Source organism: Pseudopipra pipra, chromosome 26 (assembly GCF_036250125.1).
Source record: "Pseudopipra pipra isolate bDixPip1 chromosome 26, bDixPip1.hap1, whole genome shotgun sequence".
NCBI lineage: Eukaryota > Metazoa > Chordata > Aves > Passeriformes > Pipridae > Pseudopipra > Pseudopipra pipra.
This window is the reverse complement of record NC_087574.1, coordinates 6,203,852-6,224,205: the sequence shown is the minus strand read 5'-3', so window position 1 is coordinate 6,224,205 and position 20,354 is coordinate 6,203,852. Positions and strand designations below refer to the sequence as shown.

At 59.6% G+C, this 20,354-nt stretch overlaps 2 protein-coding genes across 6 annotated transcripts; both read left to right on the top strand.

Annotated features, from left to right (window-relative positions):
• Positions 1–362: 362 nt before the first annotated feature.
• Positions 363–9,508, top strand: FAM117A (family with sequence similarity 117 member A). 4 transcript variants are annotated; one of them, XM_064636668.1, is made up of 8 exons: positions 367–507; positions 4,229–4,374; positions 5,557–5,664; positions 6,162–6,275; positions 6,565–6,699; positions 6,941–7,130; positions 7,724–7,844; positions 8,301–8,808. In XM_064636668.1, the coding sequence occupies exons 1-8, from the start codon at positions 393–395 to the stop codon at positions 8,677–8,679; spliced, it is 1,308 nt and encodes a 435-aa protein (XP_064492738.1). In that variant the 5' UTR covers positions 367–392; the 3' UTR covers positions 8,680–8,808. The 4 variants fall into 4 exon arrangements, with proteins under 4 accessions (XP_064492735.1, XP_064492737.1, XP_064492736.1 ...); XM_064636665.1 differs by lacking the exon at positions 7,724–7,844 and having other exon boundaries at positions 363–507; positions 8,301–9,508; XM_064636666.1 differs by lacking the exon at positions 7,724–7,844 and having other exon boundaries at positions 364–507; positions 5,593–5,664; positions 8,301–9,508.
• Positions 9,509–10,602: 1,094 nt separating this feature from the next.
• On the top strand, positions 10,603–15,477 carry SLC35B1 (solute carrier family 35 member B1). Of its 2 annotated transcripts, none has more exons than XM_064636898.1 (9): positions 10,603–10,772; positions 11,390–11,493; positions 11,613–11,743; positions 12,635–12,665; positions 12,960–13,117; positions 13,638–13,764; positions 14,357–14,463; positions 14,747–14,900; positions 15,114–15,477. In XM_064636898.1, the coding sequence occupies exons 1-9, from the start codon at positions 10,618–10,620 to the stop codon at positions 15,164–15,166; spliced, it is 1,020 nt and encodes a 339-aa protein (XP_064492968.1). In that variant the 5' UTR covers positions 10,603–10,617; the 3' UTR covers positions 15,167–15,477. The 2 variants fall into 2 exon arrangements, with proteins under 2 accessions (XP_064492968.1, XP_064492967.1); XM_064636897.1 differs by lacking the exon at positions 10,603–10,772 and adding an exon at positions 10,866–11,300 and having other exon boundaries at positions 11,346–11,493.
• Positions 15,478–20,354: the final 4,877 nt, after the last annotated feature.

Here is a 20,354-nt window from a genome sequence, read left to right as displayed (position 1 = left end):
GGGATTGGGATCGGGATCGGTTCCCACCCCCCGAAAGGTGAAGGAGGAACCGGCCCCGCCCACGTGACTCGTCACCGCGTGGGCTCTGCCCTGCACTGATTGGCTGAGGCGCTGCTGTGGGTGGGGGCAAAGGGCGTGGCTTCACGCGCCCCTCTCTCTCTGATTGGCTCTGCCGCCAGCAGTGACGCCTCCTGGAGGTCCTGATTGGCCGCCGCTGCGGCGCGTGCGAGGCGGAGCGCGCCTAGCGCTCTCATTGGCTTCCCTTCGGTGTGGGCGGGGCGCCGGCTGCTGGGCAGCCAGTGAGCGCCGCGTTGCGCCCGCAGGCCCCGCCCCCGAGCGCTCATAAGGGGCGCGGGCGGCGCGGGGGGCTCAGAGCGGCGGGCGGGCGGGCCATGGCGGGGGTGGGTGCTGCGCCCTCCGGCCGCGCCGGCCCCGGGGGGCTGCACCCGCTCCGCGCCACCGTCCCCTTCCAACTGCAGCAGCGCCGCGGAGACGGGGCCCGCGCAGGTAACGGGGGGACCCGCGTGGCCCCGGCACCCGCAGAGCACCGGGGGTTGTGGATTGACCCCCAGGTGGGGGCTCCGAAACGGCCCCTCTGGCCCCGGCACCGGCTCGGGGGGTCCCGGGGCTGTGCGGGCAGGGCCGGGCTCCGCGATCCGTGTGCCCCCGAGGCTTCCCCGCAGTGATGGTGCGGGGGTGGACGCGAAAGGGAAGCGGGAGAAGCGAGGGCAGAGCAGCGGGGACAGGGACAGGGAGCGAGGGGACTCTCGGCCCCCCTGGACGGGCCCGGGCTCGGAGCTGGGACCCCCGAGGGGGGCACTGAGCCCCTGCTGCTTCTCCCCTGGCAAGGAGCTGCCCGTTTCGAGGTGGTTTCACCAAAAAAGCCCCCAGAACCTGAGCCTGTGTTTTGTGCAGCTGATCCGTCTCGATAAAAAGCAGGAATTCGGTTTGCCCCGATGGTAATTCGTCCCTAATTGCACTTCTGAGCTCTCCCTGACCGCTTCAGGAATGCTTAAATATAACTTTTTAGCGGCCTAATAATAGTCTTTGGCTTTTCTCTGTGTGTGTGTGTGTGTTACTTTTGGCAGTTCCCGGGGCTGCTCTTGGATGCGGGGTTGCTGTTTGGCTGCTCGTTATCTCACGGAGCATTAAAATAGCAGTGAAACGCTTTTGGGGTTAAACGTGAGATCGGAGCTGTGGGACAGGGGGAGAGGTTTCTCCAGCTGAATTCGGTGGTGTCTGCCCGGTGCTGGTCCCTCGCTCGGTGCAGGGGGTGTTAAATCTGCTCCGCTGGGAATTCCCCCGGGAGAATGAATGGCCCTTCCCGAAGTGTCCCTGCTCCGGGCTCCCTCCTTCCTGCCGCTGGCAGGGCTGGGATCGATCGGAGGAGCTGTTAAAAAGCTTTCTGCTCAATTTACACTTGAAACGAGTTAATGAAATAATCCTTTCGAGTGCCAGCCTCCCCCTCTCGGCGAAATCGAGGTGAAGCTGCTTTTAATTGGGCAATTACTTCGCTGTGCAGAGAAAATCGAGGAAATCCCGGAGGAGTGGGAGCCGGGCTGTCATCCCTGGGCTCTGTTGGAGCTCTGGGCTGTCCCTGCTCCAGACTTCCATGGATCCCATGCAGCTTTCCCAGGGCAAAGTGTCCGGAGCTCCCCATTCCTTCCTGGCTCTGTGCCTCGCTGTGCAGGCTCTGGGAGCTTGGATTTTCCTCTTGCTCAACCCTGAGAAAACACTGGAGAACTGCTGGTGTCCCCCAGGAATTCCCTCAGGGATCTCTCCAGATGCTGTGTCCTTTGGGAAGCTCCTTCCAGCTCTTCTCTGGTAACCAGGGACGTGATTACAAAGCCTGGAATTCCTTCCCTTGTGCTCCCAGGCCGCTGGTGATGCCCTCTGGGGTGGATCCCTTTCCCTCGGGGTTTGGCTCCTTCCTGGGGGGTTTGAGGGCTGGGGTTTGGGGACAGCAGGTACTTTTTGGGGTGTTTTTGGCAGGGCCAGGGCGGTTTAACCCCAGCTTGGCCTCTCCCCGGCAGGATTTCAGCTCTGGGGTTGTTTCTGAACCCCTGGACACTGGGCTGGGCAATCCTGGCCTGCCAGGGGGATTTCCCTGCGCTCCCAAACAAATCTGCTGCTTTGAGCAGAGGGATTATTGGGCTCAAACACTGAGAGGGACCTGGAGCCCATCCTCTGCAGAGCCCAGGGCACTGAGGAGGGCTGTGTGTGTCACCTTTGCATCCAGCTGTAAATTCCAGGTTCCTTCTCCTTCCTGAAGCCCCTTCCCGTGGGAATTGTTCTTTTTCTCCACCCACCCACTGGTTGTTTTACCCCAGCATTGCCACTGGGTGTAAATTCTCTTGCATTTGGGGTGAAAGGAGCTTTCTCTCCATGAAATCTTAAAGCTCATGATGAGCCAGGAAGCTGAAAACTGAATCCAGACCCACTGGATACACCTTGGCATGACAGAATCCCTGGAAAGCCTCCCTGCCTGGCCAGGGCTCAGCCCATCATGGTTAAATCATATTTCGTTATATTTAAGTGTGTTATTTGGTACTTGATCAGTTTGGGATGGCCCTTCAGGGCCACACTCCAGGGCTGAACAGCAGGTCCCCACATCTCTGAGCACTCTGGTGCTGAATGGTCTGTGAAATCCGGGGGGGAAGGAAGGAAGGAACTTTCACAACTGTCAGGAAAGTAGAAATGGGAACTTTATTTTCTCCTTGCATCGTTTTTGGTTCGGCACTGAGGAGGATTCCTGAGGAAAAGGGGCCCTGGAAGTGTTTAAGAGTTTGCTGGAGACCCTTTTCTCTTGGTTCAGGTGCTGGGCTGGAGAGGCTGTTCAGGAAGTTCTGAGCTCGTGGGTTGGGAAGGAGGAGGGATAAGGAAAATTTCCACCTCCAGCACTGAGCTCTTGTCCCTTTTAACCCCATTTCCTGCTCTGGTCTGGGGCTGCTCCAGGGCCTTGGGAGCGGCCAAGTGGCTCCTGGAGATAGGGCTGGGCCTGTTATCCAGCAGCTCCAGGGGCCCAGGCACAGAAAAGGGCCCCAACCCTGGGGCTCGTGGCCAAGGGGCAACTGGGGCTCCCTGGAGGGCTGGGAGAGCCCGGGCTGGGAAAGGGACACTCCAGCTGCTTCCTCCTCCTCCTCTTCCTCCTCCTCCTCCTCCCTCCCAGCCCTCAGGGCTTCCCTCAAACCACCCAGACTGTTCAGGAGCAGCTCCACTCCATGGGAAGGAATCCCAGGTGATCCACTGGAATGTCTGATGGGGGATTTCGTGGAGCCACCCAAGGGCTGCAGGGAAATCTGAGCTTAGAGGAGAACCCTGGGGTCGGTGGGAACAGTCTGGGATCAGTGGGAACAGTCTCTTGGATCAGTGTGCACACTCCCTCTGGGATAACCAGGAACACTTGTGGGGCAGAGGAGCACGTGGAGGGTGCCCCTCACCCTGAGCCCCCCCTGCTCCAGTGGGGCTCCCGCTCCTCGTTTTCCAGCCCGGACTGGGAGCAGCACCTCTGGGAGCAGCACCTCTGGGAGCAGCACCTCTCCATTCCCTTGGCAGGGAAGAGCTGCTGGTGCGAGGGTGGGAATTCCCTGGGCACGATGGGAGCAGCAGGACCCTGATTCCCAAAACCAGGCCCTGTGTGCCCGTGTCCCTGCAGTGCCCTGGGCTGGTCCCTGGGCCGGTATCCTGTTATCCCAGTGCAGCTGTTTGGTGTTCCAGTGGCTCTGGAAGCTCATGTCCCTCTCTCTCTCCCAGCCAGTGTTCCCTGTGCCAGTATCCCGTTATCCCAGTGCAGCTGTGTGGTGTTCCAGTGGCTCTGGAAGCTCATGTCCCTCTCTCTCTCCCAGCCAGTGTTCCCTGTGCCAGTATCCCGTTATCCCAGTGCAGCTGCTGTGCTGTTCCAATGGCTCTGGAAGCTCATGTCCCTCTCTCTCTCTCTCCCAGCCAGTGTTCCCTGTGCCAGTATCCCGTTATCCCAGTGCAGCTGTGTGGTGTTCCAGTGGCTCTGGAAGCTCATGCCCCTCTCTCTCTCTCTCTCCCAGCCAGTGTTCCCTGTGCCAGTATCCCGTTATCCCAGTGCAGCTGTGTGGTGTTCCAGTGGCTCTGGAAGCTCATGTCCCTCTCTCTCTCCCAGCCAGTGTTCCCTGTGCCAGTATCCCGATATTCCAGTGCAGCTGTGTGGTGTTCCAGTGGCTCTGGAAGCTCATGCCCCTCTCTCTCTCTCTCCCAGCCAGTGTTCCCTGTGCCATGGCCCTGGAGCAGCCGGGCCGTTCCCGCCGGACCTGCTCCCTGGACCCCCTCCTGGGCTCGTACCTGCTGGGCCAGTGGCCCCGGGACAGGGACACCCCCCCCTGCACCAGGGACAAAGCCACCCAGGTAGGGACACGGGGAATTCCCAGCGGGAATGTTCTGGGAAGGCTTTTATCCCTTTGTGCTGCTCAGCTCCGGCTGAGGGACAGAGCTGGAGTTCCCTGGGCCTGGGTTGGAGGCCTCTTCCCTCTCCAGGACTGGCTTTATATGGCAATGGAAATAACTGTAGGATGTGCCTGGGGACTGCTCCGGGCCTGGAGAGGGCCGAGGGCAGGGAAGGAAGTTCACTCCCTGTGCTGATCACATTCCCAGCCCTGATTCCATGGATTGCAGAGCGGAGCTGCTCTTTGGGAACACAGGGAGAGCTGTCCTGGGGCTGGGGGCTGGGGGAGGCAGCTGCTCCCTCCGTGCTCCATCTGCAGCCCAAAGCCCGGGATTGGGTTCACCCTGGAGCTCCAGAACTGAGGCCTCCCAGCCAGCTGGGTGTTCCCAGAGCTGGGGGAGGCTTTTCCCCTCGCTGTCTCCATGCAGGAAGTGCCTGATCCCTGTGATCCCTGTGTCACAGGGGCAGGAGTGTCCCCAGAGGGGGGGGTTGATGTCCCTTGTCTCGCTGTGGTGACTGAGCTGCTGCCTTGGGGCAGCTCTCCTGCCCTGTGTCCGTGAGCTCCAGTTTCCCAGCAGGCACAAATCCGGCCAAACTGGCCCAAATAAACATGGGAATGTCTTAAATGTACATTGGGGCCATGGAGATGATCTCAGGGATCCCTGGGAGAGCTGGGGGTGTTCCCCTGGAGAACAGAAGGCTCCAGGGACACCTCAGGGCCCCTTCCAGGGCCTAAAGGGGCTCCAGGAGAGCTGGAGAGGGACCTGGGACAAGGGATGGAGGGACAGGACACAGGGAATGGGTTTGAACTGAGAGTAGGATTAGGTGGGATACTGGGAAGAAATTCCTCCCTGGGAGGGTGGGGAGGGGCTGGACTGGATTTCCCAGAGGAGCTGTGGCCGCCCCATCCCTGGCAGTGTCCAAGGCCAGGCTGGTGGAAGGTGTTCTTGGGGCAGGACCTGGCTGTGCTTTGAGGTCCCTCCAGCCCAACCCATTCCCCAGTTCCACGATTACTGACGAGGGGACAGGGGGTGATCCCAGCGCCTGCAGGCTCCAGGAGCAGCCTCTGAGGCCCTGCCCTGTGATTTCCTCAGCCCTGTGATTTCCTCAGCCCTGTGATTTCCTCAGCCCTGTGATTTCCTCAGCCCTGTGAGTGTCCTGAGCCCTGTTTCTCGCCCCAGACCCCGCAGTGGTGGCCCGAGGCGGCGGCAGGGCCGGGCAGTGCCAGGGGCGGCTCCGAGCACCGGCGGGAGGTAACGGAGACCCCGGGCTGGGAGGAGGGAGGGAGCCAGGAGAGCTTTGGGAACGAGCCCTCAGCCCTTGTCCCAGCCCTGACCCCGGGATCCAGCTGCAGGGGGATTTGTGGCTTCCCTCCGGGGCAGCTCGGGGTGCTGGGAGTGGGTCCAGCAGGGAATCCTCACTCTGGGGGGAGGATAACCCGGATCCAGCCCGGAACAGCTCTGCCCACAGGGGGACGAGGCCCTGGGAGAACTCCAGGCCCATCCTTGGAGCTGCTGCTCCTGGGATTGTGTCTGCTCTGGCACTGCCAAAGGGGCCGAGGGGGAGGAGGAGGATGGGTTTGGAGGTGTGGGTTGGGGGACGTTGGTTTGGAGAGGTGTTGGCTTGAGGAGGTGTTGGTTTGGGGGGGTTGGTTTGGGGAAGGTGTTGTTTTGGGAGCTGTTGTTTGGGGGGGTTGTTTGGGGCTGTTGTCCCTGGTCTCCTGCTCCCACACTGATCCCCAGTGTCCCAGATTGCCAAGCTGAAGCAGCAGCTCCAGCGCACGAAGCTCAGCGGCAGGAATGGGAAGGAGAGGGAGAAGAGCTGCCCATTCCCAGGGGATCACATGCTCCGTGGATCACTCCAGGTACACCCACACCCCCCCTGCTCCCTGTCCCCCCATCCCAGTGAGGGGCAGAGCAAAACCCCCCTGGGAAGGGCCCCAAACCTCCTGGGCTGTGCTTTCCTCAGGCCTCTCGTGCCCGAGGAGGGAGGATTTCTCCTCCTCTCCAGCACATTCCAGGATTTCCTCAGCACTCAGGGAGCTCACAGGACTGTCCTGTCAGTGTTCCCCAGCCCGGGGGGCTCTGGCTGAGCCCTGGGAGCTGAGGGTGTGCAGATCCAGCTCTGACTCCCGGCATTCCCGACTCTTGCAGGACTCTCCCTCGGGCTTCCCTTCTCCACGTCCCATCCTGAGGCTCAGCCCCTGCCTGCACAGGAGCCTGGAAGGGCTGAACCAGGAGCTGGAGGAGGTGTTTGTGAGGGAACAGGGGGATGAGGAGCTGCTGAGGGTGAGTGAAGGTCACGGACTGTCTGGAATCTTCTCCTGGAAACCCTTCCCTCCTAGAGCTCCGCCTGGTTCTGTTTCTCAGCCCTGGGGACAAGTCCCCATGTCCAGGTTTATGATGGAATCACAGAATCCCCTAAGTGGGAAGGGATCCACGAGGATCCACAGAGTTCCTGCCCTGCAGGTCAAAGCTCTCCCAGGTGCCAGGGGGTTTCCTGCTCCTCTAATCCTTTGCTCCCTCCCAGATCCTGGATGTCCCAGACGGGCACAGGGCGCCGGCGCCCGCCCAGCCAGACCCCCTGGACACCCCCCTGGACACCCCCCTGGCCCTGGAGCCGGGAAGTGGCAGCTGGAACAGCCTCTCCCTGTCCCCCTCCCCATCCCTGCAGAGCCCAGGAAGGCCCTCGGAGGCACAGCTGGAGCCAAAGGAGAAAGGTGAGCATGGAAAAGGGCTGGGAAATCTGGGGGACACTGAGGGGGGCAGAGCTCCTGGGCTGCTCCTCCCTGGCTGTGGGATGGGCTGCAAGTGGAGCTGAGGTGGGAGACAGTCCTGGGAATTTGGAGTTACAGCTCCAGGAGTTCCCCTCCTCCATGGGGGTGCTTTCCAGGCTGAGAGCTGGGATGTGGCTTTGGGAATGTCCTGAGCTGGGAGGGACCCACAGGGATCATCCAGCCCAACCCCTGGCTCTGCCCAGGACACCCCAAAATCCCCCCTGTCCCTCAGAGCATTGTCCAAACCCTCCTGGAGCTCTGGCAGCCTTGGGGCTGTGCCCATTGCCCTGGGGAGCCTGGTCAGTGCCAACCACCCTCTGGGGGAAGAACCTTTTCCCAAAATCCATAATATCTATCCTAACCTTCCCCTGACAAGCTCCAGCCATTCTCCTGTCCCTGCTCCAGGGAGCAGAGCTCAGCCTCTTCTCCACCTGAACATTCCATAACCTGCAGCCCTGGGGGGTCTGAAAGAACATGTTCCCTGTTGGATTCCTCTTTGGAAAACTATTCCAAATCCTCTTTCCCTTCCCTGCCAGAGGGGAGCAGCCCTTCTCCAGTGCTGGCCTCTGCCTCCTCCCCTCGTCCCAACCACAGCTACGTGTTCAAGCGGGAGCCCCCCGAGGGCTGCGAGAGAGTCCGAGCCTTCGAGGAGACCCTGTGAGTGGGGGAGCCCTTGGAAAATGCTGGATGATCCCAGGGGATGCTGGGCAGGGGCAGCTGAGGCTCCTGGGAAAGCAGGGATGGGGGAAAAGGCTCCCAAGGAAAAGGCTGCTCGGGGCCTGGAGCTGGAGGGAGGAGTGCTGGGAGAATCCCGGGATTCTCTAGGGGAGATGGTTCTCCCCTAAATCAATCAATGGGATCTCCTGAAGATCGGTGGGATCTCCTATAAGTCAATGGGATCTCCTATAAATCAGTGGGGTCTCCTATAAGTGAGTGGGATCTCCTATAAATCAGTGGGATCTCCCCCAGATCAGTGGGATTCAAGGCCAGCAGCCCCTGGGTACCCGCTCCCAGCAGCAGCTGCTCTTGGCACATCCCCTGTTCTCCCTGTGCCTGCTGAGCCTTTCCCTTGGGAATTGCTGTCCCTGATCCGTGCCCTCTGTGTCCCCTCAGCTGCTCCAGCCCATCCCAGCCTTTCCAGCCTTCCTGCCCGGACAAGAACAAGGTTCACTTCAGCCCCTCGGGCTCCGCCTTCTGCCCCGTCCGCCTGGTGCAGCCGCTCTTCCCGAACGTGGGATTCCTCTTCCGGGGCTTCCCGGCTGCCCCCGGCCCTGGCACAGGCCCCTTCCCCCCCTGCCAGCCCTTCCCAGCTGCCCCCGGCCCTGGCACGGGCCCCTTCCCCCCCTGCCAGCCCTTCCCAGCTCCCCCTGGCCCTGGCACGGGCCCCTTCCCCCCCTGCCAGCCCCCCCCGGCTCCCGCCCGGAATTGCGAGCCCTGGAAGCGCGGCCAGGCCGAGGAGGGCGTCGTGTTCCAGAGCTCCCTCGTGGTGTGAATCCCTTGGGAGGGGCGGCACCGGCACCTCCGGCTCCTCGGTGCCTTGGAGGGGGGATGTGGCAGCCCCTGGATCGGGAATTGGGGTGGAATTCCCCCCAGGATGGCAGAGACTGGGAAGGACAACGTGCCGTGGATCCCTCGTGCCGGGGGGGGCTCGTTCCTGGAGCCTCCCCAATCCAAAGCACTTTCCCGGGGTGGATTGTCCTTGTTCCCTGGGGGAAGAGCAGAGGCAAATCCCTGCTCCTCTGGGAATGAGGGGGAGCTGGGAAGACTCAGGTGGGGCTTCCCAGCACCTCCTGTCCCTGCTGGGACTGGGGAGAAGGGGCTGGAGCAGCCCTTGGAAGTGCCAGGCTGGAATTGTCCCTGCACAGCTCCGGTCCCTCAGGGAGGGCGGGAGAGCAGCAGATTCCTGGCTGTGCCTCCCCTTCCCTGCTCCAAACCTGGAGCCTCCGTGGATCTCCTGGACTTTGTGTGGCTGAGGGTGACCTTGAGCTGCTCTCCCTGCTTTCCCTGCCCTTCCAGGAGCCTGGTGCTGCAGGGAGAGGGCGTGGAAGTGGGATCTGGCAGCACACACAGATCCTGCTGCTTCCCAAAGAAACTTCCTGAGCCGAGAACCCGGATGGGGCTGGGGGTGGAGGGAGGTCCAGGACCCTCAGCCTCATCCAGGGGGATCCAGGACTCTTGGCCTTATCCAGGGGGGTTCTGGGACCCTCAGCCCCATTTGAGGGGATTCCAGAACCTTTGGCCTCATCCAGGGGGATCCAGAACCCTCGGCCTTGTCCAGAGGGATCTGGGACCCTCAGCCTCGTCCAGGAGAGATCTGGGACCTTCAGCCCCATCCAGGGGGATCCAGGACCCTCAGCCTTATCCAGGGGTGTTCCGAGACCTTTGGCCTCATCCAGGGGGATCCAGGACCCTCGGCCTCCCCAGGGCTGGACACTGTGCAGGATCAGGAGCCACATCCAGCAGCTCCACCCTGTGATGCCTTTGGAGTTCCCTCACACAGAGCAGGGACTGTGGAGCCTCTTCCCAGCAGGAGCTGGGACCTGTGTCCTGTTCCAGGGGCTCTGGGATGTTTTGGAGCCGCTGCTTTTCTCGTTCCTGGTGTAGAAACTCTTAATTTTGTTCCAAAGACACTTATTTTTGCAGCCATTTGAGGTTTGTGTTTTATGTCCTGTGAAGAGGAACCTTCCCCCTGCAGCTCCTGCCTGGTGGTCACGGGGGGGGTTTTGGGGGGTTATTTTTTGCAAATGCTGGGAATGCCGGTGCCAAGGAAACAAAATAAACACTTCAGGCATCCAAAGGACTTCTCTGGGATTTGAGGGATGGGGTTTGGGGGCAGGTGGTGAGGGCAGGGACAGCCCACAGCCTGGGCTGGGCTGGGGGGCACTGGGAGAGGGCTGGGAACACTGGGAGGGCGCTGGGGGGCACTGGGAGGGTGCTGAGCTTTATGAGGAGGAGGTTGGGGCTCCCCTGGAGGGCTCTGGGGTCACTGGGAGGGCGCTGGGACTCTCCTGGAGGATTTGGGGGCTCCCCCGGCCGGTCCGTTCCGTGTCCGGGCTTTGGGACCTGCGCGGCAAACCCGGCGCGGTGGGCGTGGCCTCCCCCGCGCTTCCCACCAATCCCCACCCTCCCCTCGGCCCCGCCCCCCTCCCTTCAGCCAATCGCCGCGCTCCACATCCCGTGGCGTCCCCGCGCGCGCCGCGCCGCTCCGAGGCCCCCTCAGCGCGGGGCTGCCCCGCACGGTGCCTGTCCCGGGGGGGGCTCCGCGGGGGCTCTGCGGGGGATCCGCGGCCGCCGCCGCCCCGGGGTGGGGTCAGAAGGCCTCGACGCGGAGCCTCCGCGCGGCCCCGGCGGGTTTTGCCGCTCTCGGCCCCCGCACGGGGCCCGCGGCGGGTCCGGCAGCGCGGAGGGCGCCCGGCGCGGGCGCGGGGCGATGAGGCCGCCCGGGGCCGGCCGGGATGTGGCGCTGGAGCTGCCGGAGCCCGACATGGGAGCGACCCCCGCGATCCCCGAGCGCCTCCGCCTGCCCCTCTGCTGCCTCGGCGTGTTCGCCTGCTACTTCTGCTACGGCATCCTGCAGGAGAGCATGTGCGGCACGGCGGGGGCGCGGGACGGGGCACACCGGGGGGGGACACGGGGTGGGACACACGGGATGGGGAGGAACATGGGACGGGACACGGGATGGGATAAACCGGGATGGGACACACCGGGATGGGACACGGGACTGGGAGGGACAAGGGGCCGGGGTCACACACAGGACCGGAGGGGCCCCGGGAATGGGGGAGACACGTGGGGCGGGGGGACACACGGGACGGGGGTGACACGGGACGGGACGGGGGAGGACGCGGGGGGACACCCGGGGCCACCCCCGGGCGGGTCCCGCGCGGAGTCTCCCCGGGAGCTGCCCCGGGATGGAGCCGCCGCTCTCCCCGCTCTGTCTGTCCCTACTCTGTCCCCGCTCTGTCTGTCCCACTGTCCCCTCCCTGTCCCGCTGTCCCCGCTCTGTCTGTCCCGCTGTCTGTCCCTGCTCTGTCCTCGCTCTGTCTGTCCCTGCTCTGTCCTCGCTCTGTCTGTCCCGCTGTCTGTCCCTGCTCTGTCCCCGCTCTGTCTGTCCCGCTGTCCCCTCCCTGTCCCCTCTCCATCTCGCTGTCCCTGCTCTGCCTGTCCCCTGTCTGTCCGTGTGTCTCACTGTCCGTCCCCCCCAGCACTCGGGGCCGTTACGGGGAGGGGGCTCAGCAGGAGAAGTTCAGGTTCGCGCTGACCCTCGTGTTCATCCAGTGCGTCATCAACGCCGCCTTCGCCAAGCTCCGTGAGTGCCCCGGCCCTTCCCGGCCCTTCCCGGGGTGCAGGGGGGGCTCTCCCGTGTCCTGCCCGGCCCGGGGGGACCCGGGGGTGCCCCATCCCGCTGAGGTGTCCGTGTGTTCCCAGTGATCCGGCTCGTGGATGGGGCGCGGGTGGATCGCACGCGGGGGTGGCTCTACGGCGCCTGTTCCCTGTCCTACCTGGGGGCCATGGTGTCCAGCAACTCGGCCCTGCAGTTCGTCAGCTACCCCACACAGGTGAGACCCCCCAAATCCCCACCCCACACAGGTGAGACCCCTCAGATCCCCACCCCACACAGGTGAGACCCCTCAGATCCCCACACAGGTGAGACCCCTCAGATCCCCACACAGGTGAGACCCCTCAGATCCCCACCCCACACAGGTGAGACCCCTCAGATCCCCACCCCACACAGGTGAGACCCCTCAGATCCCCACACAGGTGAGACCCCTCAGATCCCCACCCCACACAGGTGAGACCCCTCAAATCCCCACCCCACACGGGTGAGACCCCACAAATCACCCCACACCATTGAGACCCCTCAGATCACTGTGTTCATATGGATCACACATTATTTACTGATCTGTTTTTGGATCACACAGTATTTATGGATCTATGTATGGATTATATGGATCACACAGTATTTATGGATCTGTTTTTGGATCACACAGTATTTATGGATCTATGTATGGGTTATATGGATCACACAGTATTTATTGATCTGTTTTGGATCACACAGTATTTGCAGATCTGTTTATGGACCACTCAGTGTTTCCTGCTCTCTGTATGGATCACCCAGCACAGGCTGGGAAGGGACACCAGGGGTTTGATTCCCCTTTTTCTGTGGCCACTTCCGTGTTAGGGAGGGCTTGGGAGAGCTCAGGTGATCCAGAAAGGGAAGAGCAATCCCTAGAAATGTTGGGAATTTGCTGTTGGAAGGCTTGGGGTGGTTGAGGAACCTTCACTGTTAATTATCAGTCACCCTGGTAATTAATCACCCTGAGCTGGGGTGGGGTTGCTGTTTTGGAAGTCCCTGCTGTGTCCTGTGTCCCGGTGCTCATCCCTTATCCAGGCTCTCTCCCATCCCAGGTGATGGGATGGGATAGTCAGTCCTTGTCTTTCCTTTCCAGGTCCTGGGCAAGTCCTGTAAGCCCATTCCAGGTGAGCACATTCCCTGTTTCCCGTGTGTTTGAGGGGATTTCTCCCCCCTCTGTCCCTGTGCTGCTCTGCTGGGCCGGGTGTAACTCCCAGGAGGGGCTTTGGGACCAGTTTGGGAAGTCCCTTCTCTGCAGTGACGGCTTTAGGAGGGACTTTTTGGGGATGTAACCCCCGTGAGGGGTTTCAGAGCAGTTTTTGACGTCCCTTCTGTGCAGTGACTCTTCCAGGAGTGGCTTTGCCGGGGGTTTAACGCCGCGAGGGGTTTTAGGAGCGGGTTGTGACGTCCCTTGTGTGCAGTGATGCTCTTAGGGGTGACCCTGCTGAGGAAGAAGTACCCCCCAGCCAAGTACCTGTGCGTGCTGCTCATCGTGGCGGGCGTGGCCCTGTTCCTGTACAAGCCCAAAAAGGGGGCCGGGGGCGACGACCACGTCTTCGGCTACGGGGAACTGCTGCTGGTGAGTGCTGGGGGCAGGGAGGGACCGGGGGGGTCACAGCTCACCTGGGCCCCAGGGAGCCAAACCCAGAACTCAGGTGTGCAGCTCACCTGGACCTGTGTGTAAATACAGAACTCAGGTGTGATTCCCAGCTCTCCTGTCCCAAATCCCGGAACTCAGGTGTGATTCCCAGCTCTCCTGTCCCAAATCCCGGAACTCAGGTGTGATTCCCAGCTCCCCTGTCCCAAATCCCAGAATTCAGGTGTGATCCCAACTCCCCTGTCCCAAATCCCGGAATTCAGGTGTGATTCCCAGCTCCCTGTGCCTCAGGAGGGCAGGGAGGTGTGAGGGGGCTCTGAGCTGTGCTGGGGGTCCGTGCCTGTCCCCCCAGCTCAGGTGTTGAGGCACCAAATTCCTTTTCCATCAGCTCCTGCTCGGGAGCTGCCGTGGAAAAGGGGGACAGTGAGGTTTTCCCTGTGGGGACAGTGAGGTTTTCCCTGAGGGAAGGACCAACCAGGGCAGGTTTTGTCTCCCTGCCCAGCTGCTGTCGCTGACCCTGGACGGGCTCACGGGGGTGTCCCAGGACCACATGAGGGCTCACTACCAGACTGGCTCCAACCACATGATGCTCAACGTCAACCTCTGGTCCACCCTGTTCCTGGGGGCGGGTAAGGACCCCCACCCAGAGCCCAGGGCACAGCCCAGGCTCACCCTCACCCTGAGCTCCAAAACCAGGCCTTTTGGGGGAAAAACCCTTCTGCTTTGGGTTGGGGTTTTTGTTGGTCTGTGTGTGAGAGGGGGGGTTGCTCAGTGCAGCTCTGCCAGTGCCCACCAGAGACTTCCAGTGCCCACCAGAGCCCCAGCCAGGCTGGAAAGGGCCTGGGACGAGCTGGGTAGTGGAAGGTGTCCCTGGCTGTGGAAGGTGCCCCTGGCTGTGGAAGGTGTCCCTGCCTGTGGAAGGTGTCCCTGCCTGTGGAAGGGGTGGAACTGGATGAGTTTAAGGTCTCTCCCAGCCCAACCCATTCTGTGATTTGATGATCAGGCTGCAGCCCTTCTAATTAGTCGCTGTGTTGTTGGAATTTGATCTGTAGTTAACGATTGCTCCCTTCATTAATTAACCAGGGAGGTGATTGCTTTTTCTCCTGTTGTTTTCCACTTTGGAATTTACTCCCCTCGGGGCTCTGAGCACACACTGAGATTGCACCACGTGCCATTTTGGGCCCCCAAGTTCAGGGTTTTCCATCTTGGTGTGTCTTCCAGGGATCCTGTTCACTGGGGAGCTCTGGGAGTTCCTGAGTTTCACGGAACGTTATCCCAGCATCATCTCCAACATCCTCCTGTTCGGCCTCACCAGCGCCCTGGGGCAGGTGAGTGCTCCTGCCCTGCTCCCACATCCTGGGCTGGCTCTTGGAGTGAGGCTGGACCACCCTGGGCTGCCCTGGGGGGGCCTGGGCCCTGCACAGCCCGTGGGATGGGGAGGAACTGGATCATCTCCCACCCAAACCATCCCGGGATTCTGTAGAAGCGATGTGAGTTCGGGTGCAAACAGTCGGGATTGGAGAGAAGATCCTCCGGCTTTTCCCTGGAAACACCATCCCTGGTGTCCTGTCCCTGGGCTGGGGACAAACAGCCCCTGTTTGCTGCCCCCAGACTTTCATCTTCATGACCGTGGTGTACTTCGGGCCCCTCACCTGCTCCATCGTCACCACCACCCGCAAGTTCTTCACCATCCTGGCCTCGGTCGTGCTCTTTGCCAACCCCATCAGCCCCATGCAGTGGGTGGGGACGGTCCTGGTGTTCCTGGGTAAGTGGGAAGCACATCCCTGAGCTCCCTGTCAGGCCCCCTGTGTTACCCCCAGGCCTCGAGTGGCCCCGGCGCTCCCAGTGCCCTTGGGTGTGTCCCCCCCCCAAACACCCTCAGTCTGGGGGCTCTCAGGATGCTTCTTGTCCCCCAAATTCCTTGTTGGAGGAACACAAGGCATTTTTGGTGCACGAGGCTCGTTTTGTGTCTCTGCAGGGCTCGGCCTCGATGCCAAATTCGGGAAGGGAGTGAAGAAAACGTCGCACTGAGGTTGATTGGTTGGTTGGTTGATCCCTGCAGACAGAATGAACTTTTAATTTATTGTCTTGTACCTCAAGATCTGTTCAACTGGACTCAGGAGAGGGAATCAGGAGGAGACTGTGTGGAATCTTTGGTTTGTTTCAGTTTTTGATTCTGAGTTGTCCCACAGATGTAACACTTTAATTTGGAGGTAATTGAGCTTTGGTTTCCCGTTGGTTTTCTGTAATCGGAGCCGAGCAGCAGCAGGAAATTCTTGCCTTAACAGGACAAACCCCCCAAATCCTTCATATCTTTATTAAAGAAAAACAGCCAGTGGCCACTTCCCGAACTTTTGATTGTGGTTGGTTTGGGTTCAGCCCAGAATTCCTGAGCTCTCTGGCGTGGCCTGGAGTGATCCCTGGATTAAAGGTTGGAGCAAAGCCCCCCTGGCCGTGTGGTTTCCATGAGGGAGCTGGAGCAGCCGGTGGGACGTTCGTCCACTGGGAGATCCCGATGTCCTCCATCCCAGCCCTTCCACCCCGGAATTCCTGGTGCTTCCCAGGGAACCTGTTTAACCAGGGGGCCCAAATTCTTTCTTGCCCCCCCCCAGCCAGGACCTTCTGCTGCCAGACCTGCCCAGCTGAGGGGACAACAGTTAATTACAGGGCCCTGCTTAATTGGGCCCTGGTTAATGAACAGCATCCTGCTCCGGAGGGGAGGAGCTGTTATCCAGGGCTGCTCCAGAGTGGGATTCTCCAAGGGGCAAACTTTGCACATGAAAGGCTGTTCCTGCAGCCGCCTCTTGCTCTCCATCTGTTCGGGGCTTTGGCCTCTCGTCCCTCCAGATGGGACCTTGATCTCTTCCCTGAGCTGCTCCTGGAAGTCTCTCCCTCTCCCTCCTGCTCTCCCCACCCCTCCCGTGTGGGGGAGGCCCTTCTGCAGGGGGATAATTGTGTTTGGTAGTTCCTTGGCTCCCTTTCATTCCATAAACAGCTCCAGTGTCCTTCGGAGGCGGAAGGTGGAGTTTGGGTGAAGTGTCAGGAAGCACTTTCTGCCCTCCAGAGATGAGTGATGGCCCAAGTGCTGACACTGGAGTTCAGCTCCTGCAGCAATCCAGGCTGGGCAAAGGGATCTTTAGCTCCTGCTGCCAGTCCTGCTTTGCTCATCCCAAGAAGGAAGTGGCCGAGGTGGAGCTTTGCTCCTGCCCCAGCAGAGGTGGCAGAGGAGGGAGGTGAGTTTGGGAGGGGCCTCAGACAAAGCCCTGCAAGCAGGAACCGTGCAGTTCTGCAGGGATTCCCTCTCTCCTGCTTTCCCCGGCTCCACAGCCCGCTCGGGACGGGCGGTGTCCAGCAGGGGGAACTCTCATTGCAGCCGTTCCCGAGGAACACCGGCAGGAAAAGCAACAAAGCAGCAGCTCCTCTTTAATTCCTGGTGTGACTCCACTGCTGGAGTCGTTGGGAGCAGCAAAACCAAGGGGGAAATCCGGGTTTTCCTCCGTGTTTGCCCCGTTCAGCCCTTTCTGGCCACCAGCAGGGCCGGGTGGTTCGGGGCTGTGGGAGAATCCCCCAGCACTCCAACTGCTGTTCCCTGCCACAGCCCCACTGCCTGGCTGGAAACATTCCCGGCAGGATTCCCCCGGGAGCCCTGTCAGCTCCTGTGGCTCCGGGAGGTGAGAGGAGGCAGGGACAGAGCAGGCAGATCCCCCCGGCTGTGCTGGCCCTGCAGGAGGAGCTCCTGGGGGAGCAGCTGAGGAGGGGCAGGTCTGGGCTCAGAGCCCAGGTGTGGATCCACGGGGGGAAAACTTGGCACTGCATCCCTTTTCCTTTCCTCTGCCTCGGGTTTGTCTCCAGCTCCGTCAGCAGGTGGTTCAGAACAGGCCCCAGTGCTCAGAGAGCACAGAGGAGCTGGAGTGGGAGGGGGGGATGTAGAGGTGGCTGTGACTGTGGAAGGGATGATCTTCTGGTCACAGGATGGGAAGGGTGGACAGGGAATTGTCCTTATTCCTTTGAAATCCATGAGTTGATAATTTTCTGGTCACAACTGTGAAGATGGACAGGGAATTGTCCTTATTCCTTTGAAATCCATGAGTTGGTAATTTTCTGGTCACAGGATGGGAAGGGTGGACAGGGAATTGTCCTTATTCCTTTGAAATCCATGAGTTGGTAATTTTCTGGTCACAGGATGGGAAGGGTGGACAAGGAATTGTCCTTATTCCTTTGAAATCCATGAGTTGATAATTTTCTGGTCACAATGGTGAAGATGGACAAGGAATTGTCCTCATTCCTTTGAAGTCAACGAGTTGCCAACCTTGAGGGTCCATAACTTTGGGGACAGCAGGGAAAGGTTTCCATGATGGTCCCTGGACTGGGTGATTTGCTTTTCTGCAGGAGGGACCCCACCTTTAGTCAAATGTTGTGATCTCCCCTCTACAGCAGAAATGTGGGTGAGTTTGTTGGAAAGAAGTGGTTGGTTTGGAGCCCCCAGTGAGTTCCTGCAGCTGGAACAGGAGCAGGGGCCCCCCAGGGCCCGTCTGTGCCAGCTCTGCTGCCCCACAGGACTCCTTCCCCCCTCAGATGGGCACAGTTCTAAGAAAAGCTTTGTTTCCTCTGGTTTGATAAATTCTAAGGTGTCTTTCCCCCCGTCTCTCTGAGGTGACTCACGTTGTCACTCCGGGTCACTGGTGGGACTCACTCCATGATGTTCCCCAGCAGCAGGACTGGCACCTGATACCTGAACAAACACCTGGGGTGGAATCAATTGTTCCTGCAGCCAGGCAGTGTTTTAGGGAGGTGTGAGTTCCACAAATCCTGGGAACCCGGGGAGGATGCAGCCTCTCATTTATTGTCTATGAACACCCCCTCACAGGAAGGGTGGGCTCAGCCCAGGGGGAAGAGCAGCCCTGGGAATGCTGGAACTGGGGTGTTGTGGAGCAGCAGTAGTTAAGTCACGATATTTGCTGGAATTTGTACAAGAAAATACAAACTGACAGCCAATATTAACCTTTAGTTGTTAATGTTTGAGTGCAATAATGAATATTAACATTTAAGTGTGGAAAACCCAGATTTAGGGAGCTCTCCTGTCTCTCACCAGCAGGAAATAAGAAATAATAAACTGTGGTTTACTTTTGAGTCCCAGAGCTGAGGGGATGAAAAATTCTTAGTTTGTGGATACCTTAAAAACCCTTTTCCTTACCTGTTGTTACTCCCTGAAGGTCCAGACTTTCAGGGTCTCCCTTTCCCACATCACTTCACTGGTCCCTGTTTTTTATTTGCTGCTTGTACTTCCCTCCCCCCCCCTTTTTTTGGTTTAGTTTTGTTTTGTTTTCAGCTGCTTGAGCCCTTTATGGTCGCTCAGACTCCCCTGTTCTGTCGTGCAGAGTGAATCTCACCCTCAGCTTCCAAGTCTTTTGTCCAATTATCAGCACCCTCAGCCCATTCCCACCCCTCCAGCAGGGAAGATCCCTGGGATGACACTGAGGAGCTGATTCCTGCTGGGGGGAAAGGCTGGCTGGGACAGATCTTGGATAAATCTGGGCATTTCTGACAGAAGATCCCTGGGATGACACTGAGGAGCTGATTCCTGCTGGGGGGAAAGGCTGGCTGGGACAGATCTTGGATAAATCTGGGCATTTCTGACAAGATCCCTGGGATGACACTGAGGAGCTGATTCCTGCTGGGGGGAAAGGCTGGCTGGGATAGATCCTGGATAAATCTGGGCATTTCTGACAGAAGATCCCTGGGATGACACTGAGGAGCTGATTCCTGCTGGGGGGAAAGGCTGGCTGGGATAGATCCTGGATAAATCTGGGCATTTCTGCCAACACTGAGCTCCCCCCCCCTGCAGGTGCTCCCAGAGTTAACAACTTCCTCGGAGAAAGGGAAATCATTTCCCAGCCCGTTAGGGCTGGTGGGGAGCAGCAGGATGAGGTTTTAATGAAGGCAGGATCAAAAGCATCCTGAAGCAAAGCAGCCTAAAAAACAAGAGCAGGCTCATTGGGGAAGGCGGGAGGTGCTTCTGAGGGGGAGAAACAAAGCACCAACTCAAAGACTTTGGGGAGTCACTTCCTCACAATTGTGCATTTTAAAGCATAATTTCCTCTCCTAAAAAAACAAAAATCAGCTTTGATACTTTTCCAGTACAGGTAAAAATAGCAAAAAGGAACAGATTCCCTGCAATTAAAATCTCCAAGTCAGAGTTTTTTCTCAAGGAGGTCAAATTGATGGGTTTTTTTAAGCAATGTTTGTTTTCTCGTGAAGAGAAGGAGTTTTTAATCACGGCAAAAAATGGCTGAGTTGTTTTGTGGTGTTTCACAGGAGAGTGAATTTGGGTGAGAAATGTGCACAGCAGGAGCTCTGAGGGGTTGGGATGTGAGGGAGGGCACTGTCCCAGCACCAGGAGGGGTTTCTCCATGGAAAGGGCTGTCAGGCCTGGCAGGGGCTGCCCAGGGAGGTGGGGGGGTCACAGCCCTGGAGGTGGCACTCAGTGCCCTGGGCTGGGGGACAAGGTGGGGATGGGGCACAGGGTGGGCTGGATCATCTGGGAGGGCTTTTCCAGCCTCAGGGATTCTGGGATTCTGTGACCACCAGCAGGAATTTTCTCATGGAAGTGCTGGTTTGTACTGAATTTAAAGCTGGATGTGCCAGAGCAAGTTCATCCTTTATGTTTGGAGGGACACAGGTGCCCCTGGATGCAGATGCCAGGCAGGAAGGAGCTGATGGATGAAGTGCCCAGGCTGGGACAGCTCTGAGCACGGGCACAGCCTGGAACTGGAACACTCCAGGGTCAGAAAGGGCCTAAAAATGGAGGTACCTGTAATTCTAGACCAGGTGGGAAGGGACCTTAAAGCCCATCCAGTGCCACCCCTGCCATGGGCAGGGACCCTTTTGCTGTCCCAGGGTGCTCCAGCCTGGCCTTGGACACTCCCAGGGCCGGGGCAGCCACAGCTTCCCTGGGAAATCCCTCCCAGCCCCTCAGTGAAACCCCCCTGAGGTAAAACCCAGCTCAGGTGAACCCCTCCTATCTCCTGTATTCCTCCTAGACCTTCTGGATTCCTGCCTTGGGACTGGGAGCAGCCCAGCTTTGGTTTGTATGTGTGAATGAGCTGCCTGAGCCCTCTGCATTGTACAGGTTCTCACAGGTGGGTGATATTTGTCACCCTCCTGCCCCCCAGCACTGAGGGTTTCATTGCCAGGGAAGGGGCCGTGGGGCTGCCCCACT